Below are 17,975 nucleotides of genomic sequence, written 5' to 3'. Positions count from 1 at the left end.
TAGTAATACTCATTCTATGAGTAATGTCTAACATTCTTGCCAAGAATAGTTTGAAAGGACTTTGTTAAAAGTATGTCAGCTAAATCACTATGGCTATATCACTGCTAATGGTGTCGTTCACACGTTGTGAAACATACAACTCCATATTTCATTCTGCCCCCAAATTAGGTCATTGCAAAATACCGTTATTAAAACTGCAAATTGCGGGACAAGGAGATGGAGATGAGAACAAAGCAAAAGGAAGACACCCATTCCTTTTTGGAAAGCATGATTGGGATAGGACAAAATAGAGTAGGAAAGCTGAGCCCTTTGAAACGGATACTTTTTTGTGGGGTGTGTGTTAATTCCATTTAAATATAAATGACTAATAAAACTTGGGCTAACCAGTCTGCTCTGTACTATCCCCGGGTAGCGTCTATGCTCTCTAACCTAATTGTACAGAGGTTCCCTTGTCTTCTGACTTCATACACAAACCATGATGATTATTTCAGTTTTACCTTTTCCTTTTCCCAGAAAATCTTGTTGCAGTCATAAAAAGGGAATGTTTGATGCAAAGACGCCTAATTTATAATTATTTGTGGTTATTAACAACATAGTAATTACGGAAATGCCTTTGTTGGAAGTTACCCACCAGGAGCCGCAAATCCGTGGCACACACCCCCGGGCTGCCTGGGCTCGGAGGAAGGTCGATCCCTGCACCTTCCAGACCCCAGCCCTGGGGAGGAAAGCGAGGCCGGTCGGTCACTGTTCACTCAGACCTGAGAAAAGTCGCCAGGGTAGCCGCACCTCTTACTTTTGGTGGAAGGTTCCCCTAACTCCAGCTTTCAGGACTTGGGATGGGCGCACACATCGCGACTCTCCCTTTCCTACTGCGGGGCACTCTGCGAACACACCCCCAGTCACCTCTGCGCGCTCCCCGGAACCCGCTCAGCCCACAGCGCACCCCAGCGGCCGAGCGGCCTCCTTCCAGCGGCGGCCACGTAGCTGCCGGCGAGCTCGCCAGTTGCCTCCGCCGCCGCCTTGGAATCTGGGGCCCCGACGGCCGGCGAGACCCCGCCTCCGCCCGACCCCGGGGAGGCCGCGCGGCTGCTGCGCCTGCCCCAGCCGCCGCACCTGGGAGCGGTGATCACCAGGAGAGGTGGGGCGTGGCAAGAGGCTGGCCGGGCGCCGGAGCAGCTTCGCCAAAAGCCAGCCGGACCGGCGCAAGGCGGAGGGGGAGGGTCTCGGGGCAGAGGCCGGCTCCTCCGAGGGAGAGACCCCAGCTGGGGTGGAAAAGGGCACAAAGCAGCTGCACAGACGCTGGGCGCGGATCATGGAGCGGGCCAGCCCCGGCTCCGGGGAGTCGAAGCTGCAGCGGGACCAGGATTCCGTGGAAGCGTGGCTGGATGATCACTGGGACTTTACCTTCTCTTACTTTGTTAGGAAAGCCACCAGGTAAGAAGAGGGCCCCTGGAAGACCCACCCGGGGCGCTGAGAGTGACCTGGGGTCTCATCTCTCTCCCTTACTGAACTTTCCTCTTCCTTTACCATTAAACGACCTCGGTTCCCAGGCCCTTTGCTTTTGAAGTAGGTCTTTGGTCCTGCTAGGGTGTAGACACCTCGACTTTATGGCTAGTACAGTCGAAAAGCCCAAGCGTGGGATTCGATCCAACTTGCTCAAAAAGTTCAATGCAAAAATGTACATGCGGACCCCCCCCCCCCCACACACACACAGCCCGGCTGCCCCGGTATTCCCTGAGAGCAAGATTATTTACATACATCCGCGCTCACGGGCCTTCCCCCAGCCCTTCTTTAGCCTCCTAGTCCCCCTAAATCTCCTCAGCGAAACCAAAACAGTTTTGAGCCCCTTCCCTGCGGCTCCGGAAGCACCATTTCCAACTCGGTCCCAGCAGCTCCGCTCCTCCCCCGTCCCCCCTCGCCCTGGCCCTTGGCGGGGCGGGGAAGTCGGGGTAGGGGCGAGACCACGAGGAGCCCAAAGGCAGCAACATGCCGGAATCTTCCCAGAGTAAGCGCTGTCGCCTTTTGCCCCTTTCCAGTCCCTTGCTTGGCCCGGCGCTTCCTTTCACTCTCTCTTGCTCCCAAGGCGGCGCCGCTGGAAGGGCTCCGCAGAGGGGTTCGCGGCGCGCACACAAAGGGCGCTGGGGAGGCGCGGCGGGAGCCGACAGCGGGGCGCTGACGGGTCCCGCGCAGCCCCAGCCGACCCCAGAGGCCAGCTCTTCCCGGTCGAGAGCCAAGCGCCGGGGCGGCCGCTGCCGAGGGCGGGGCGGAGGGTGCCTGTCCTTTGGGAGGTGGCTGCCCGGGGGGCAGTTGGGGCGCGCGTGGGAAACGCTCCCGGAGAGTTGGGGAGGAATTGAGGTGGAAGCCGAGGAAGGAGGGGCCGGAGCGGAGAGTGGAGGCGGGCGGATGCCCTGAAGCCTGAGGAGTTGGTGGGAAGCCGCTGGCGCGGGCAAAGGCTTCTGCACGCGGACTCCGACTGCCTCCAGGACGCGCCTCTTTGGAGAAGAGTCCCGAACCCGCCGCCGCCGCCGCCGCCGCCTCCAGGCAGCGGCCGTCGGGCAGCTGGCGCGGGCTGCCTTGGCCGCCAGGAAAGCGCTCTCAAGGCGGTGATGGTGGAGCGGCCGGCCGAGGCCCGGCGCTGGGCTCCCCCCCGCCGGCGTTCGGCCTCCGCTCTGCCGGGCGCTCCCCGCCAGGGGGCGGCGCAGCGCGGAGCGAGCGGGCTGCGGCGGGCGGCGGCCCGGTGGCGGGGTCGGTAAGGGAGCAGGCGTCGAGTCACCGCCTCCCCTGGGCACGTCGTCGCCCCCCGGCGCCTCCCGGAGTCCAGAGTCTGCGGAGGCCGCGTGGTCTGCACGTGGACCTTCCTATGTTTGCTGTGTTGCCCTTTGGAGACAAAACAAGGTAGTCCCTTCAGCCTCCCCCCACTTGCCACTTTACCTTGGGGGCGCCCAGCGGGGGGCGGGGGGGCAGAGGGATGCTTCATTGAAAATGGACTGTCTGATATTTTTGTCTTCCTTTATTCTCTTACGGTGTATTCCTTTGGGATTTTAGAAGGGGCTCTTTTTAAGGCAGTTTCTCCTAAACGAGTTTGTGTCGATTTCATCCCTTTCGGGGGTTTTGGACCGAGGCGATAGCTTAGGGCAAATCTTATCTCTTCTGTTTAATTACTCCGCCCTCCTTTTAAAGTCCTCTTTCCCCGCTTTGGCTGTCTTCCTTCAAAATCTGAATCTGGAGCAACCAGAGGATAAACCCTGAAAAGAAAAGTGGTTTCTTTTCAAAGGACAGTTTCCTGCGAGTTCGGGGTGAGGCACGAAGGCCATCTAGATCTGGAACTATTGATTGTTGTGGGCCCCCAGTTTTCAAAGGTCACCTGCTACTCCGAGGCCATCTGTCCCTAGTTTCCTTTCACCCTTGCACACTTGCACTTTTCTGCCCCCATTGAATGGGGAGCGGGCAGGAGAGCTGGGCTGATTTTTTTCAGTGTGTCAGGCTGTTCTTTGGAGATGTTCTGTAGGCAGATTATTAGTAGTTGAAAGAAAAAAGTGATTTGTCTTACAAGTCAACATCAGTGTCCTCTTCTTTTTTTCCTTCTCTCCCTTTAAAGACAGAAACTTAGGATAGTTTGGTGATCTTTTTAAGTAGTCATACATAAGAACACTTCACTCAGAGCCTGCCAAATCTTTGAAAGTAACATTTTATTGGAAGTTAAATGGAAGGGGTTACATTTAATTTTCTTTTCACATTACTTTTTCTCCCAAGTAGCACAGGATTACAGTCCTCATTTCTCAAAGTTACACTTTTCTGTGTAAAATTCAGATCATCTGAAACTCTGTATAAAGACTTTTTTAGTTACGGTTTTTATATTATAGTTGATGTTGACAATAGGCTGACCACTTTCTATGACATGTATGTGTATATATATTCTTATATATTTCTAAGAGTTTATGTTGAGTAAAACGTGGAAAACGAAAGTGTAAAATATTTAAGAGTAGTACAGGCCCTCCTTAAGTATAAAGTGCTGAAAGTTGTCCGTTTAAAGAATACGACCTAAGAGCTTGTGTGTAGTCAGAGGTTCCTGTTTGGGCTTATATTTGGTGGCATTAACTAGAGATTTAAGATTGAGAGATTAGACAGTAGTTGATTATAAAAATTCCAAACTTCTAAACCCAGTGTGATTCATATGGTTGTGGTAAAAACTTATTGCAGACATTTTAACTTTATAGCTAGGATTTTTTTTTTCTTTTAACTAGAAGCTGTTACTCTGCTTTTATCCTTTTTGTTACACTCTGTAAGTGTAAAATGAGTACTGTGTGTGATTCAGGACCCCATGAGACAGTTCTGTAGAAACATTTAACATGTTTTTAAATTTAAAATAAATTTGGATTCACTTAGATTGGCCATCTGTGCCGGTAAACAGGCATGTTGATGGAACTACTTCCATGCATGACATTCATGCATGCTTTTTTATCCTATTCCCAAACTGAATGATCTGTACTCAGTAGTAGTCACTGAACAGAATGAAGGTTTCTGGCATCCCTAAATTCTCATTTAAATACCCGTGAATTTTGGTTGACCTTGAAAGCAGTTCGGCTGCTATATTACATTGTTTCCTATAACTATCTTCAAATACAGAGCTAAGCACCTAGTTCAAAGCTACAAGCTTGGAGCATAGATGCTTTTTAGTAATCACAGCCTGTTGATGTGAATTTGAGTGTCAGTTGAACAATTCATAACATAATCTATTGGCATAAAAATTAACTGGAGACTAGTAAACTACAACATACGGAAACTCCCACCCTCACCATTCTAGACAACTTTGCAGTTCTACCCGCCTGAGATACTACTGTGTTAATTAAGGGCTCCAATCTTCATGCTTTTGCAAATGAAGGCTTCCGGGTGCTAATGCCACTTTAACAGCTGTTGTTATTCTTGACAGCATATTAAAATAATGTTACCTTTCATTAGTTACTAATCATTTCTGCCATTGTGGGTTATGTTTCAGATCATTTAGTATTGTAGGGGTAACGTGATTGACTTCTTATTGCTTTGTTTTGTACTAGGCAAAAGCTTGAGAATATTTGACATATAATGGAAATAGGAGTTACTAACGAGGACCAGTTTTTATGACCGCTTGGATCAAAGTCCAGAAACCGAAGTTTTACACTTCCATGTAACTTTCTATGAGAGACTTTTTACTTGACACTGCAAAACTGTGCTGAATTAGTTGACATTCTGGGTCCTGTGTTTGAGACTTTTTTCTTTTCTCTTTTCTTTCTTTCATATTTTTTTCTTATCTCTAAAAGCTGTAACATTTTTATTGGCAAGATATTTGTATTAAAATCAGATGATGGATATAAAATAAATATTGCCATCCACTTTTTAAAAACACTGTTTCTGTAATTACATAGGAATATAGTTTTCCATTTTCAAACAAATGATTTGTTAAGCATATTTTATTAAGCTGTCAGTAGTGTTGAAGATAATAAAACCCTGTGGTTATTGACTCAGTGTGACTTTAATATTATTTATAATATTTTTTATGATGGTAATTCTGATGCAGGAATGACCTTTTCTTTTTGTATTGTTTATAAACAGGGTTCATATGGTCAGCTTTAAGCTGCTTTTTTAGTGCCCTGAAAGTACTCATGTGTATCAGATTCTTTCCTCCTAAAAGAAGCTGTAGGAGCCCTTATAATGATGTTTCCCATTGCCCTTCTATCGCTAGTGTTCTCAGGGTTTCAAATTCAGATCCATTTTAGAGTCTGCAATGCAAGGTCATGATTCCTAACAATGTGGTAGAATTAATGCAGTGGCAATTATTCATAGTTGCAGATCTCAAAATAAATCTATTTGCTTAGCTAACAAAAACTTAAGTAGGCATATAGTACAATTCAGTAGCTTTTTTTCAGATCTGTGAAAATGGCTGATATTTTCATAAGATCATGTTTTCAACACCTCAAGGTGTACAATTTTTAGCATTTTGAATATGGTGTGCAACAAAATTTTCTTTTAAAGTAATTCCACCTAAATATTTAAATATTTAAAATATCTGAAACTGACCCTCCCCCCTCTCATGTGCTCTCTCTCATTCTCTCTCTCTCAAATAAATAAATTCTTTTTTTTTTTTTTTTAAGATTTTTATCCATTTATTTGACAGAGAGAGACAATGAGAGAGGAAACACAAGCAGGGGGAGTGGGACAGGGAGAAGCAGGCCCCCCGCGGAGCAGGGAGCCCGATGCGGGGCTCGATCCCAAGACCCTGGGACCACGACCTGAGCCGAAGGCAGACGCCCAACGACTGAGCCACCCAGGCGCCCCAATAAATAAAATCTTTAAAAAAACAAAAAAACACACCAGGTTTTGGCGTCTTCTTCCCTCAGGCCGGTCTAGTAGACCACAACTACACACGCCCAGCCGGGACCCTGCGGAGCTTGACCACCCAGAACTGGGCGACCACGCCTACCCCCTGCGCCTGCGGACAGGCCAGCTCCGAAAAGCGCCCAGAGGACCTGCAGGCCCCGCCCCACGGGGCGGGGCCTAGAGGCTCATCGCGCCTGCGCGGAGGCCCGAGCGCGGGCTGCCCGTTACTTTTGAAACGAGTGGCGGGGAACTGCTGTGGGCGTCTCTGCTGTCGCTCTCTGCCGGGGGAAGCGCACTCCTTCGTCTGTAGGACTGGCCATGGCGCTGCAGCTCTCCCGGGAGCAAGGCATCACCCTGCGCGGGAGCGCCGAAATCGTGGCCGAGTTCTTCTGTAAGTCGTCCTCGCGCAGGCCGGAGGGCGGGGTGAACTGAGGCCAGGCCGCCCGGTAGGCCCGGGGCTCAGCCGCGGAGGCGGGGGAAGCGGGAGGGGGTGGAGGGGAGGCCGCGAGGCCGCGAGGCCGCGAATTAAGCTCTCTCTGCCCCAGCCTCCTGCCCGGCGGGAGAATCTAGGAAGAAGCGGATGCAGACGCCGCCTCCGGGCTCCTTGCTAATGGTGGGGCTTGAGGCCTAGGTGCTGCTGAGGCCTGCGGCGCGATGTAGCCCCTCCACCTGCAGCGTTGCTTTCAACTACAGAGCCAGGCACTTTCCGCCCGCCCCCAGCCTCCGCGACTTCAGACGGAGTAGGACCGGGGTGGGGGCCACGTATATTTTTAACAACCCCTCGGCCCCTCTTTGATTCTGGTATTGGCGGTGATGGACTAGAGTTAGGAAACGCCATTCCGGACCAGGACAGTTGGGCCTTCTGATAGGATCTGGCAGGACTTGTGAGGAGAAAAGGAGGAAAAAGAGGGAAAGGTTTGCTGAGAGCATTGCAGAGAACAGTTAATCAGTTGCTAACTGAGATGCAAAAGCCTATTTTGACAGCCTCTAACCACATAATCTGAATTGGGACTTGGATTACAGTGAGTTGTAGTACTACTTTGACAGTAGATTAATGCAGTTTGGCGTTTTTCTCTTTTTTTGCCACAGAAATGCAGGTATCGTGTTCTCTCTTAATTAGAAGCAAGGTTTTAAGAATGTTTAATGCCACTTTTTACCTACTCTGCTTTCAGCAAAACACCCACAAACACGTTAAGGCATTTATGGTTTTATGCCATTAATGAAACGTAGCCACATCTAAATATGTTTTATTTTCCAGAGTTACAAAGTGATAATGACTTTTCTTTAACATTCCTTTTGTTTCCAGCATTTGGCATCAACAGCATTTTATATCAGCGCGGCATATATCCATCTGAAACCTTTACTAGAGTGCAGAAATATGGACTCACCTTGCTTGTAACAACTGATCCTGAGCTCATAAAATACCTAAATGATGTGGTGGAACAGCTGAAAGGTATTTAATTGTTGCAAACCATTTTGAGTTTTGCAGGCCTTGTAGAACCCATATTTTCTGGCATCTTGGTGGTCATTTTTCAGCTCTGTACAAAAAGGTATAAAACACTACAACCTCAAATATAGTGATTCTTAATTGGAAGGAAGCAAATAATATATAAATTGAAAGAAAGTCCACCCTTCCCATACTGCAGTTTGAGTGGGTTGAATATTTTGATATTAGGAATCTGATATGGCTTCACAAAACTGTCTCCATCAACTTCCTTAGAAATGATTTTTGCAGTTCATGTAGCCAGATGGAACAAGTTGGAATTTTCTGTCCTTATGATGGTGTTCACTATTGGAGAAAAATCCACTGTATATTTTTAACATATATTTTCTGTAACTGCCTAGAGTTTAAAGCCATCATTACTTAAAGGAAAATAAAATTGGATCCAACCTGGAAACTAAACTTAAAGAAAAGAACTACTAAGTAATAGAGCACCCAGTAGAGTTTTATTTTTTATATATTTCCATTTGTCTTTTTTAAAATCCTGCCTTTAATCAGTAAGCCTTTTCTATCTGAGCACTCACTGTTTTTCTTTAGCTCAAGAAATTACTATATTGAATCAATACTTGTTCTCCATCTATTCCTTTTTCCCCTCATATTTTTCTCTACTTAGGATTCCCACTTCTAATTTTTCTGTTGTAGGATGTTTCTCCCTAGCTCCCCATTTGATCTTCCAAAACTAGTTCCAAAAAACACTAGTCATCTTTTTTTCTTAATTCATGAGTCATATATATTTCTTTGTATCAAGTAGCTTTATTTTTAAAATTAGATTAATTGTTTTTTTTTTTTTTTATTCAGGGCTAAAAAGTAAGATTATTAGTAAGCAACTAATAATCTATGTCATCTTAATTTGATGGAGAAGCAAGCCCCACCTAAGCTACTGGTTTTTGGGTTGTCTCCTTTAAGACTACACTGAGGATATTTCTTCACCTCGGATGTATGCAGACCTTCCTATTTAATTTCTCCCTTTTATTTTAGTTAAAATGGAGGAATTGCTCTTCTTAGAGGCAAATTGTTCAATCTGAATCCCCATTCCTCTAGCCTTAAGGATTTTATCCTAGTTCTTCTCTGGTATTTTTGATTTCTTTGTTTTGATCTCTCTTCAGTTTTAAAAGAAAAAAATTTCCACCCACCCCAAATCCTTAAGTTACTACCCAATTTCTTCCTTTTCAGAGCTAAATTGAGAAAAATCGATATATGTCAAGAAAAAGTTGATACATACGACAGCCCGTGTCTAGCAAGTGGCTATTTTTGTACTGCCTGCAAACTAAGAATGTTTTCAGATTTTTTTTTTTTTTAAGATTTTATTTATTTGAGAGAGAGAATGAGATAGAGCATGAGAGGGGGGAGGGTCAGAGGGAGAAGCAGACTCCCTGCTGAGCAGGGAGCCCGATGCGGGACTCGATCCCGGGACTCCAGGATCATGACCTGAGCCGAAGGCAGTCGCTTAACCAACTGAGCCACCCAGGTGCCCTGTTTTCAGATTTTTAAAGGGCTGTTTTTTAAAGACTATGCAACAGAGACCTAGGTGGCCCACAAGCCCTAAATATTACAAAATTGTTTTGTCTCTTAAAAAAAGAAAAAAAACCACTACAGATTCCTGAGTATACTATCCCAATTTCCAAGATTAATTCAGGGCTTGTCCTGAGGCCCTCTTCTCACTATAATCTCTCTCTAGGATGATCTCTGACATGTACATAGCTTCACTAACAACCTTGGTGTAGTTGACTCACAACTGTACATCCAACCCAATTCTCCTAATTGTGCTCATATATTTCGTGGCTCCGTTGATATCTTCATCTGGCTATCGCAGTGATACCTGAAAACTAAACTTAAGGCGCTCCTGGCTGGCTCAGTCAATGGAGCATGCAACTCTTGATCTCGAGATATGAAGTTGCAGCCCCATGTTGGGTGTGGAGATTACTTAAAAATAAAATCTTAAAACTTAAGCATCATCTCCCATTTGCATTCTTTTTCTCAGTGAATGGATCAGCCATCCAACTAGTGATATAAACTAGGAAGTTGGGAGCTATCTCAGTCTTTCTTCTTGCTTACTCATAAGTAGTCAATAAATCCTAACAGTTTGAACCATGAAATCTCTTGAATCTATCTACTGATCCATCTCTACCAGCTTATCCTTCTCTAAGCCTTCATTACCTCTTGCTTGAATTGCTAATTAATTGGTGTCTCTAGATCCCCTCTTTACCTCTACTCTACTTTCCACATCACAGCCAGAAGGATAGTTCTGAAATACAAATTTAATTACATCATACCATACTTCAAATACAGTAATGACTTCCCTGGTTCTTGAAGTGTAACTTCTTTAATTTGGCCCATATGGCCTTGCATGGTCTGACCCCTGTGTATCGTACACAAACTGACCTTGTTCATTCTCTCCTTTCTTTACTGCAGTTGTATTACCCTTCTTTCAATCCTCTGGTCAGATGCTCTTCCCTTTTCAATATTTAAGACCTGTACCCTTTTCTGTATCATTTTGCATATTTAATGATAATTTATTTGTAGAACTGAAGTCAAGTGAGAACTCCCTGAGTGAGTCCAGTTTTCCTCTATTATGCTCTCATTGCGTCACATACTGCACCTTCATAGCGTTTATCACAATTATAATCTTATATTTATCGGTGCAGTGATTAGATTAATGGCCATCTCCTGCATCTTACTTGGATTAGGGTGTACTTCATGTTTTCTACTCTGTCTTCAGCACTCAGTACTATATCTGGTACAAATACTGAGAATTTGAAAACAGGAGCTAGGTTATTGTGGGGCAGGTTTTCTGTACAGGTTGGCAGAGTTCCGAAATACTAGCGGTAGGAATTTGCTGAGGATAGAAAGTGAGACCTGGGAAGAGAGTTGTTTTGTAATGCAGTGAAACAAAAAAGATTCCTTGTTATGTATTGCAGATTGGTTATACACGTGTTCAGTTCAGAAACTGGTGGTTGTCATCTCAAATATTGAAAGTGGTGAGGTCCTTGAAAGGTGGCAATTTGATATCGAGTGTGACAAGACTGCAAAAGATGACAGGTAAGTATGAAGTAAATTGCTTCCATTTTTACAGATCTTTTTCCAAAACTGTTTTCTTTTACTAGATGAGTTCTACTTATATTGAACTAGTTTCACATAAAGTAGTTTGTTTCTAAGTATGTTAGATGTGATCTTTAATCTCCTGTGGAGAAGGATTGGGCTCACAAATTGTGCTCACGAAAGAATTTTGCCTATCACGGACTTTTAACATAATTGCGCTTAGGCTAAATCCATAAATTTCAAACTTTAGTGTTTATGATGCTATATGTAAAGCTACCATGGTGTCCGTCCTAGGTGGGCCATTTCATGAATTGTAGAAAGGTACTTTTAACCATGAAGTATTATCCTAGACTTTCTCCCAGCTTACTGTGCAGCTCTACTGTATTTCATTTAATGCTACAAACTTCTTAGACATTCCCTTTTTTTTTTTTTTTAGGATTTTATTTATTTATTTAATAGAGCATGCGAGAGAGGGAACATAAACGGGGAGTGGGAGAGGGAGAAGCAGGCTTCCCGCCAAGCAGGGAGCCCGATGTGGGGCTCAATCCCAGGACCCGGGAATCATGACCTGAGCCAAAGGCAGTCGCTTAACTAACTGAGCCACCCAGGCGCCCCTCCTTAGACATTAAACTGAAGTTTTTAGATTATCCGGATGGGAGATGCCCATCATTATATGCTAATTTCTAGCATTGTCCTAGGCATGCTTACCTGTAAACTCTGAACTATCTCTCATAATGAAATGATGGAGTTTGCTCCTGAAGCCTTTGGTCTGTTTTAGAAAATGTTTAATTATTAACGCCATACACGAGTAACATCTTATTTGAGGCAATAGGAAATTAGACATTTAGGCATTACTAAAAATGCCAAAATGATTATACCGATTCAATATTTTAGATACTGCTTGTTATCTTTATTTTAAGACATGCTGAAGCTTTCCTGACTTGAAGTACTTGGCAGGTTTTCTAGTCATCTGTTATTTAATGACCTGATACTAAGAACAACCCTAAAAAATGATTGGAAGGATAAATGAAATAATAGAGATACATATTGTGCCTACTAAGTTTCTTAAGGACATATATTTATTTTCATTTAAAAAAAAACTCCTTTTGAATGCATTACTTATTTGATTTTGGAAGCATTTAATCAGATAAATAATCTTACCTGTGTTTCAAATAACTTGTTAAAACTTAAAATGAATTAATTGGTTTCTTTGATAGTGCACCCAGAGAAAAGTCTCAGAAAGCTATCCAAGATGAAATCCGTTCAGTGATCAGACAGATCACAGCTACGGTGACATTTCTGCCACTATTGGAAGTTTCTTGTAAGTATTATACAACTTCACACTGGCTTAAATTTGTTGTGGAAAAGACTAAGCTACTACTTTAAGAATTAATGCGCTCATTAAGTTTTTTCTTAATTATAAATGTCATGTTATATGAATGAGAAAACTGTGATAAAGCTAAAGTAATGCTATTTGCATTTTATTTACAAGTGCTGAAAAGGAAAGGAATGAAAGTATTCTACAGTACTCACTCTTGAATATTTTGATGTAATTTCTGTCATTATTTTTATTTTCTACACATTTCTATGTATATAATTAAGATTTATAGCTATAATTGTGTCTTTGTTTTCTTAGTTACTCCTTCATTCATCAGATATATCCTAAATACCTACTACATGCCAGATGCTGTTCTGGGCACTGGGATACAGCTGTCACAGAACCAAGGTATTATCTTTTCTATGGCTTAGATTCATGCTGTCTCATGATTAATTGTATACTTTCTACAAATATTTTTAGTGGTTTTCTCTTTAAAAAAAAAACTTGAGTTTTTCATAAAGTAAAAGGAGTACAGTATTTTCTGTACTAAAATTTCCATTGAGGAAAAGCAATTAGTTAATATAATTGATTAGAGATCAAGGTAAACTAGCTTTTCTGACACTATAGATGGTTCAAATGTGAAAGACACAGGAAGGGTGGTTGTACTTTAGAAAAAAATAATTGTACTTTAATGATCTTATCCCCAATTTAGGTTCATTTGATCTACTGATACATACAGACAAAGATTTGGTTGTACCTGAAAAATGGGAAGAGTCGGGACCACAGTTTATTACCAATTCTAAGGAAGTCCGTCCCTTCGTTCATTTACTACTACAATCCACAAAGTCAATAGCATGGTGGCCTACAAAATTCCTGTCAATGACTGAGGATAAGATAAGGACAGTGATGTACTTATAACTCTCAGATGTGGTTTTCCTGAAACCAAGTCAACTATAGTTGATACATTTTGTTTCACTGGTTAATTTTTAGATGGGGAAAACTTAACATTATACTTCTATTGAACTGTGCATAATTGTTCCATTTTTTGGTACCCGTATGACTTTATACAGGGTTGGTATAAATTATTGCACATTGTTCAGAAGGGAACTAGCAGATTACATCAGCATTGTTAATGTCAATTCCTTTAAAGGTGGTAACTGTAGATGGAAAGCTTTTGCCATAAAGCTAAATGCCTTCTTAAACCTTCTGGTCAAGTACCTTGATTCGGAATATAGGTAGGGAGATATTTAAATATAAAATACAGCAAAAGAAGTCCGAAAATTCAGAGTCTTTGTTTAGATCCTGAAATTATCTAATGATAATCTGTAAGTAATGAAATACTGCTCCTGTTAGGTCCTTTTGCCATTTATTTTATTTGTATATTTTCCGTATTAAAAGCATTTCCAATTATTTGATTTTAATTTATATAACTTGAACTTACAAAGCTATGTATATTGCCACTGTTTAAATTCCTGTGATACAGAACACTTAAACATTTTTTTTATGTTTTATAAAATCAAGCTTTAAATGATGTAATAAAGTTAAGTATGTATATTTTAATTTGTCTTAACATATTTTTATATTGGTGTGGTATTAACACAGTTAAATAGCAGGATGGATTCAGTATAGCAAATAATATCTTGTACCTACCAGGGCCTAAGAATACAAACTTGAGTCAGTCTGGAGGTGCTTTCAATTTAATGGACAAGCTTTGATTATACCCCTTTAATCTTATAACTGTGGACTTAAAATAAGCATCATTCTTTGTATAAAATAATACATGTCATTTGGAATTAATTCATTTTAGCATATGTTGGGCTGTAGAACTTTTCTATACTCCTAGCCTTATTGCTAGCCTAGTCTTCCTTATTTTGCCAAGGTCAGTTGAAGGCAGACTTCTAAAAAGTCTCTTCTAATCTCTGTTCTAAATCTTATCTCATTTTGTAATAATTAAGTGCTTAGTATCAGACACTGTTCTAAGCTCTTTATATGTATTAACTCGTTAATCTTCACTATAAAGTAAAAACACATAGCCTGTATCCATTCCTTCAAAAATTACAAAGTGAACACCTGTTAACGTGCCAAGTATTGGGATGAATGAAACAGGGTCCTGGCCTTTCTGAAGTTTGAGATATGAAGGAGAGGAAAATACATGGCAAGCTTCCAAGAAGTAACTACACGGATTTATCACATATGTATTTGTCTTTGTTATTTCACCTGAATGATCTGTTTGATCCTGTTGCCTGCTTGTTAAGAATAAAGGGCAATTCTCTCACTACAAGACAAGTGTAGGTCCCCGTATTTGATGATGGGTGTAGTGAATGCTGTTGCGAAAGCCCATTCCCTTGAGAGTTGAAGCTATCTAATTTTAGAGGTCCACCCACAACTCTTGCCTGAATAAGAAAAGTAGTTATGCAGAAATGGAAATGATTTTGAATTAGGTATGGTCAAGAGTCTGGTTTTCCAACATGAGATATAGTACAAAGTGGTCACTAGTAAGATTAAAACATTTGAATTCTTGGCTGTACATAACCTTCATAACATGACACATTAGGTTGAGAAAGAAAGCAGAAATGGAAGCTCAGTAAAAATATGGAGAGAGTTGAAAATTCTGGAACTACTTTTGGGACAAAAGTTTGAAATTCTTTTCAGAAAGCAGTAACTGCTTTAGGAAACACAATGCCTCTGCTAAGTGGCCGGAAATAATGTGGTTCTTCCCCCACAAAAGCTCACTGGTAGCAACTTTCTTAATATATCATTGGTAATACTTAAATTTCTGTCATTTGTGTTTTTATTTACCAAATTAAATGACCCTAATATTATCACTTTTAATTTGTGATTTCTAACATTGCTAATTTCCCCCCCTTATAGATTATGTATCATTTAAGAAATACAAATACAAAGCTATGAGCTTTGTTGGTAAAGCTCAATTGGAAAAGCTTTGGCCTATGGCTCCAACTAAACTTGTCCTGCCTTCTTTCCTATACCCGAAGCTCACCTTAGGAGGGAGCTATTTAAACCAACAGGTTCAAGAATTGTGAATGACCGATGAGTACTGGGTGTTACGTGTAAGTGATGAATCACTAAATTCTCCTGAAACTAATATTACAGTACATGTTAATGAAGTAGAATTTAAATAAAGATTTGGAAGGAAAAAAAAAAACAAAAACAAAACGTGCGTGACTTCCATACCATGTTAAACAGAGAAGCCAAGATTCCAAGAGAGTCTGATAGGCCTCTGATAGGCCTGGCCTGGACTCTGACTCGGTTTTGCTTACCGTAGGTACAGGAATGAAAACAACATGTTCCGATTGGGCCTGTCGAGGTCTGAAACAGAGCCCCAGATGGGACTGAACCACACCCGGTCTTCAGGACTCTTCTCCCAGTGTCATCAATTGGACAGAGAAGTCAAGCCTTGATGGGAATTTTACACAGAGGTATAACGATCTCATGTTTTAGTTGGCTTTTGCTTCATAGCAAACAACCATAGAATAACCGTAAGCATTTTTTTTTTTTTCCTGTAAGTCTGTGGATTATCTGGGGTGCTTGTTTTATTCTCATGCAAATCTGCAGGTCACATGTTTCATTCTACCATTGAAGGGGCAATAGCTAGCCAGGACTTTTAAAGCTTAGTTTCCAACTTTGACACTGACATTTTTGCCCACATTCCACTGATTTTGGCCAAGTCTTGTGGCTGAGCCAAACTTCAGTGGGGCAGGGAAGTATACTCCTCCCATGGAGTTGGGGAAAGGGGTATGTGAAAATGTGATGAAAGTGATAATATTATTATTAGACAGGAAAGATCAGAATAGCTATAATGCCGCATTGTAACTCATTTTCCACCAGATGTCACTAATGCTGCAATATTCAAATTAAGGTGAACTTTTGACTTTAAAGGCTGTAATATTCAGCTTTTCTTATTGGAAATTAACAGTGGGATTTCTGGCTACAAAAATATAGACATCCAAGGAAGGAAATACAGCATCTGTAATTGGCTAAGCACTTCACATGAATTATTTAATTTAATTCTCATGCTTTAGTGCACAAGTAGAATTGCGGAATCAGCGGGCATGCAAACTGCACTACATTTTTTAGAGTTTAGATGGTCTCTTCTGTCCATGACCAAGGAAGCTCATCTGGCTCCTCAGCAAGCACATCAAAAGGAGTGTTTCTTCACCCGTTTCCTAATGGCTCTTACCTTTGACATCCTCTTAGCAATTGAGTGTCCAGAGCAAACTGGTTTTCATTTACTCCGCTTTACAAAACTCTACGTTTCTTTGGGTGCATTTGTATTTACACTTTCCTCAGATGACTTCCTGTAACTTATCCATATTGTGCAAAGAATAAATCAAGTGTGCATTTGTGAGCAGTTGTGAGACACTTGACCCACTAGTCAAAAGAATTGTTCGTTAAGTAACCTCAGTTACTCTTTAGGGAATTAATTTTTGGCTAAAGTTGTAAATAATAATTTCTTATTCTTTTTTTAATTAAATATGTGAAATTAGATTTTAAGTTATTTTGTTCAGTGTAACCGTGATAAAAATTTGTGTTGGAATAACTATGGAATAGAAATGCTGCTAAATTCCAAATTTTATGAGCTACATTTTCTAAGAACAGATCTTTAAAGATCTTTCCATTCATCACGAACATGGCTTTGAAAGCCAGCAGTATTAACTGATGCTTATTAAAAAAAATCTAGTTGGGAAAGCTACTTAAGCTTCATTAGAGTGGACAATGCTGTTCCAATCTGGCAAAAACACTGTAGCCTTAGCAACAAAACTATTAGAAAAGGCCTAGGGAGAAAAATGTCAAGAGTTGACCCTCTGATTACACAAGTCAGTTTATGTTACCATTTCACCTATTTTTGTGCTCTTACCATTTGATCTATTTTTATACTAGAGAAACATAATTTCATTTATTTGTATAAAGTCCATTGTCATCTGCGTTTATCTGCACCATTTTGTTATGTAAGCTTGTTTGCACAAAGGTACACATCCTATCAAAATCTTAATTGTTTTGGCATTTTATCTGTGCTGAAAAAGGCCTCTGAATATAAGCACGACCGCTCAGGCTCCACTTCCATGCAGGGGAAAGATGTCAAACCTCTTTAAAAGCTATCTAGATATGGACATGCCCAGTGGATACCTAGACATGGATGTGAATTTCTTTCTGAATGGCAGTCTCACTGACTCACACTCATTTCCTTTAATCCTCACAACAACCCTAGGAGGGTTATTGTTGCCATTTTACACACGTAAAGCCTGAGATTCAGGGAGCCTAGGTAATTTGCCCAACTTCAAACATCCAGAATCTGTCCCCAGGCCCGACCCCAAGGCCAATATTCTTTCTAGTATATCTCATTGCTTCTCAGAGACTAGGGAACAAAGGAGGGTGCCCCTGCTCCAGTGTGCACAGACTCAGCCAAAAAGACTAGACTGCTACATGACTCTAACCCCAAGTTGGGGAAGGAGAACTCAACAGTATTTGAGTATCAAGTTTCATTAATTTTTTAAAAAACACTTTTTCATAACAAGCGATCATTAGATGTTTATATACACACAGTATTTTGCTGTACGATAGCTGCATGCATCTTCTTCCATCAACAGTTTCTTCTCTCATTCTTTCACTTGTTTTTGTAACTACATGCTGTGTTGGAATTTGAACGAGTGAGAAAGAGGAGACAGAAGGCGATTGAGATGTATGTTATCATCCAAATCATGGGGTTCCCTAGCAAAGCTGGGTAGAGTGAGGCTTAGATCTCAA

At 41.8% G+C, this 17,975-nt stretch overlaps 1 protein-coding gene and 1 pseudogene across 1 annotated transcript in view; both read left to right on the top strand.

The window, feature by feature from the left end:
* The first annotated feature begins 980 nt into the window (after positions 1-980).
* On the top strand, positions 981-17,155 carry LOC135363120 (mitotic spindle assembly checkpoint protein MAD2A-like; annotated as a pseudogene).
* Positions 13,269-17,975, top strand: part of LOC135363126 (rho GTPase-activating protein 20-like) — a 44,066-nt gene continuing 39,359 nt past the window's right edge. Inside the window, exon 1 of the mRNA XM_064583815.1 lies at positions 13,269-13,447. Within this exon, the coding sequence (XP_064439885.1) occupies positions 13,269-13,447 (179 nt within the window). The remainder of the gene's footprint in view (positions 13,448-17,975) is intronic.

The sequence above is a fragment of the Mirounga angustirostris genome, unplaced genomic scaffold (assembly GCF_029215605.1).
Source record: "Mirounga angustirostris isolate CCGP_5_RB_7025 unplaced genomic scaffold, mMirAng1.0.hap1 SCAF_22, whole genome shotgun sequence".
NCBI classification, from domain to species: domain Eukaryota; kingdom Metazoa; phylum Chordata; class Mammalia; order Carnivora; family Phocidae; genus Mirounga; species Mirounga angustirostris.
This window is presented reverse-complemented; position numbering and strand designations above follow the sequence as displayed.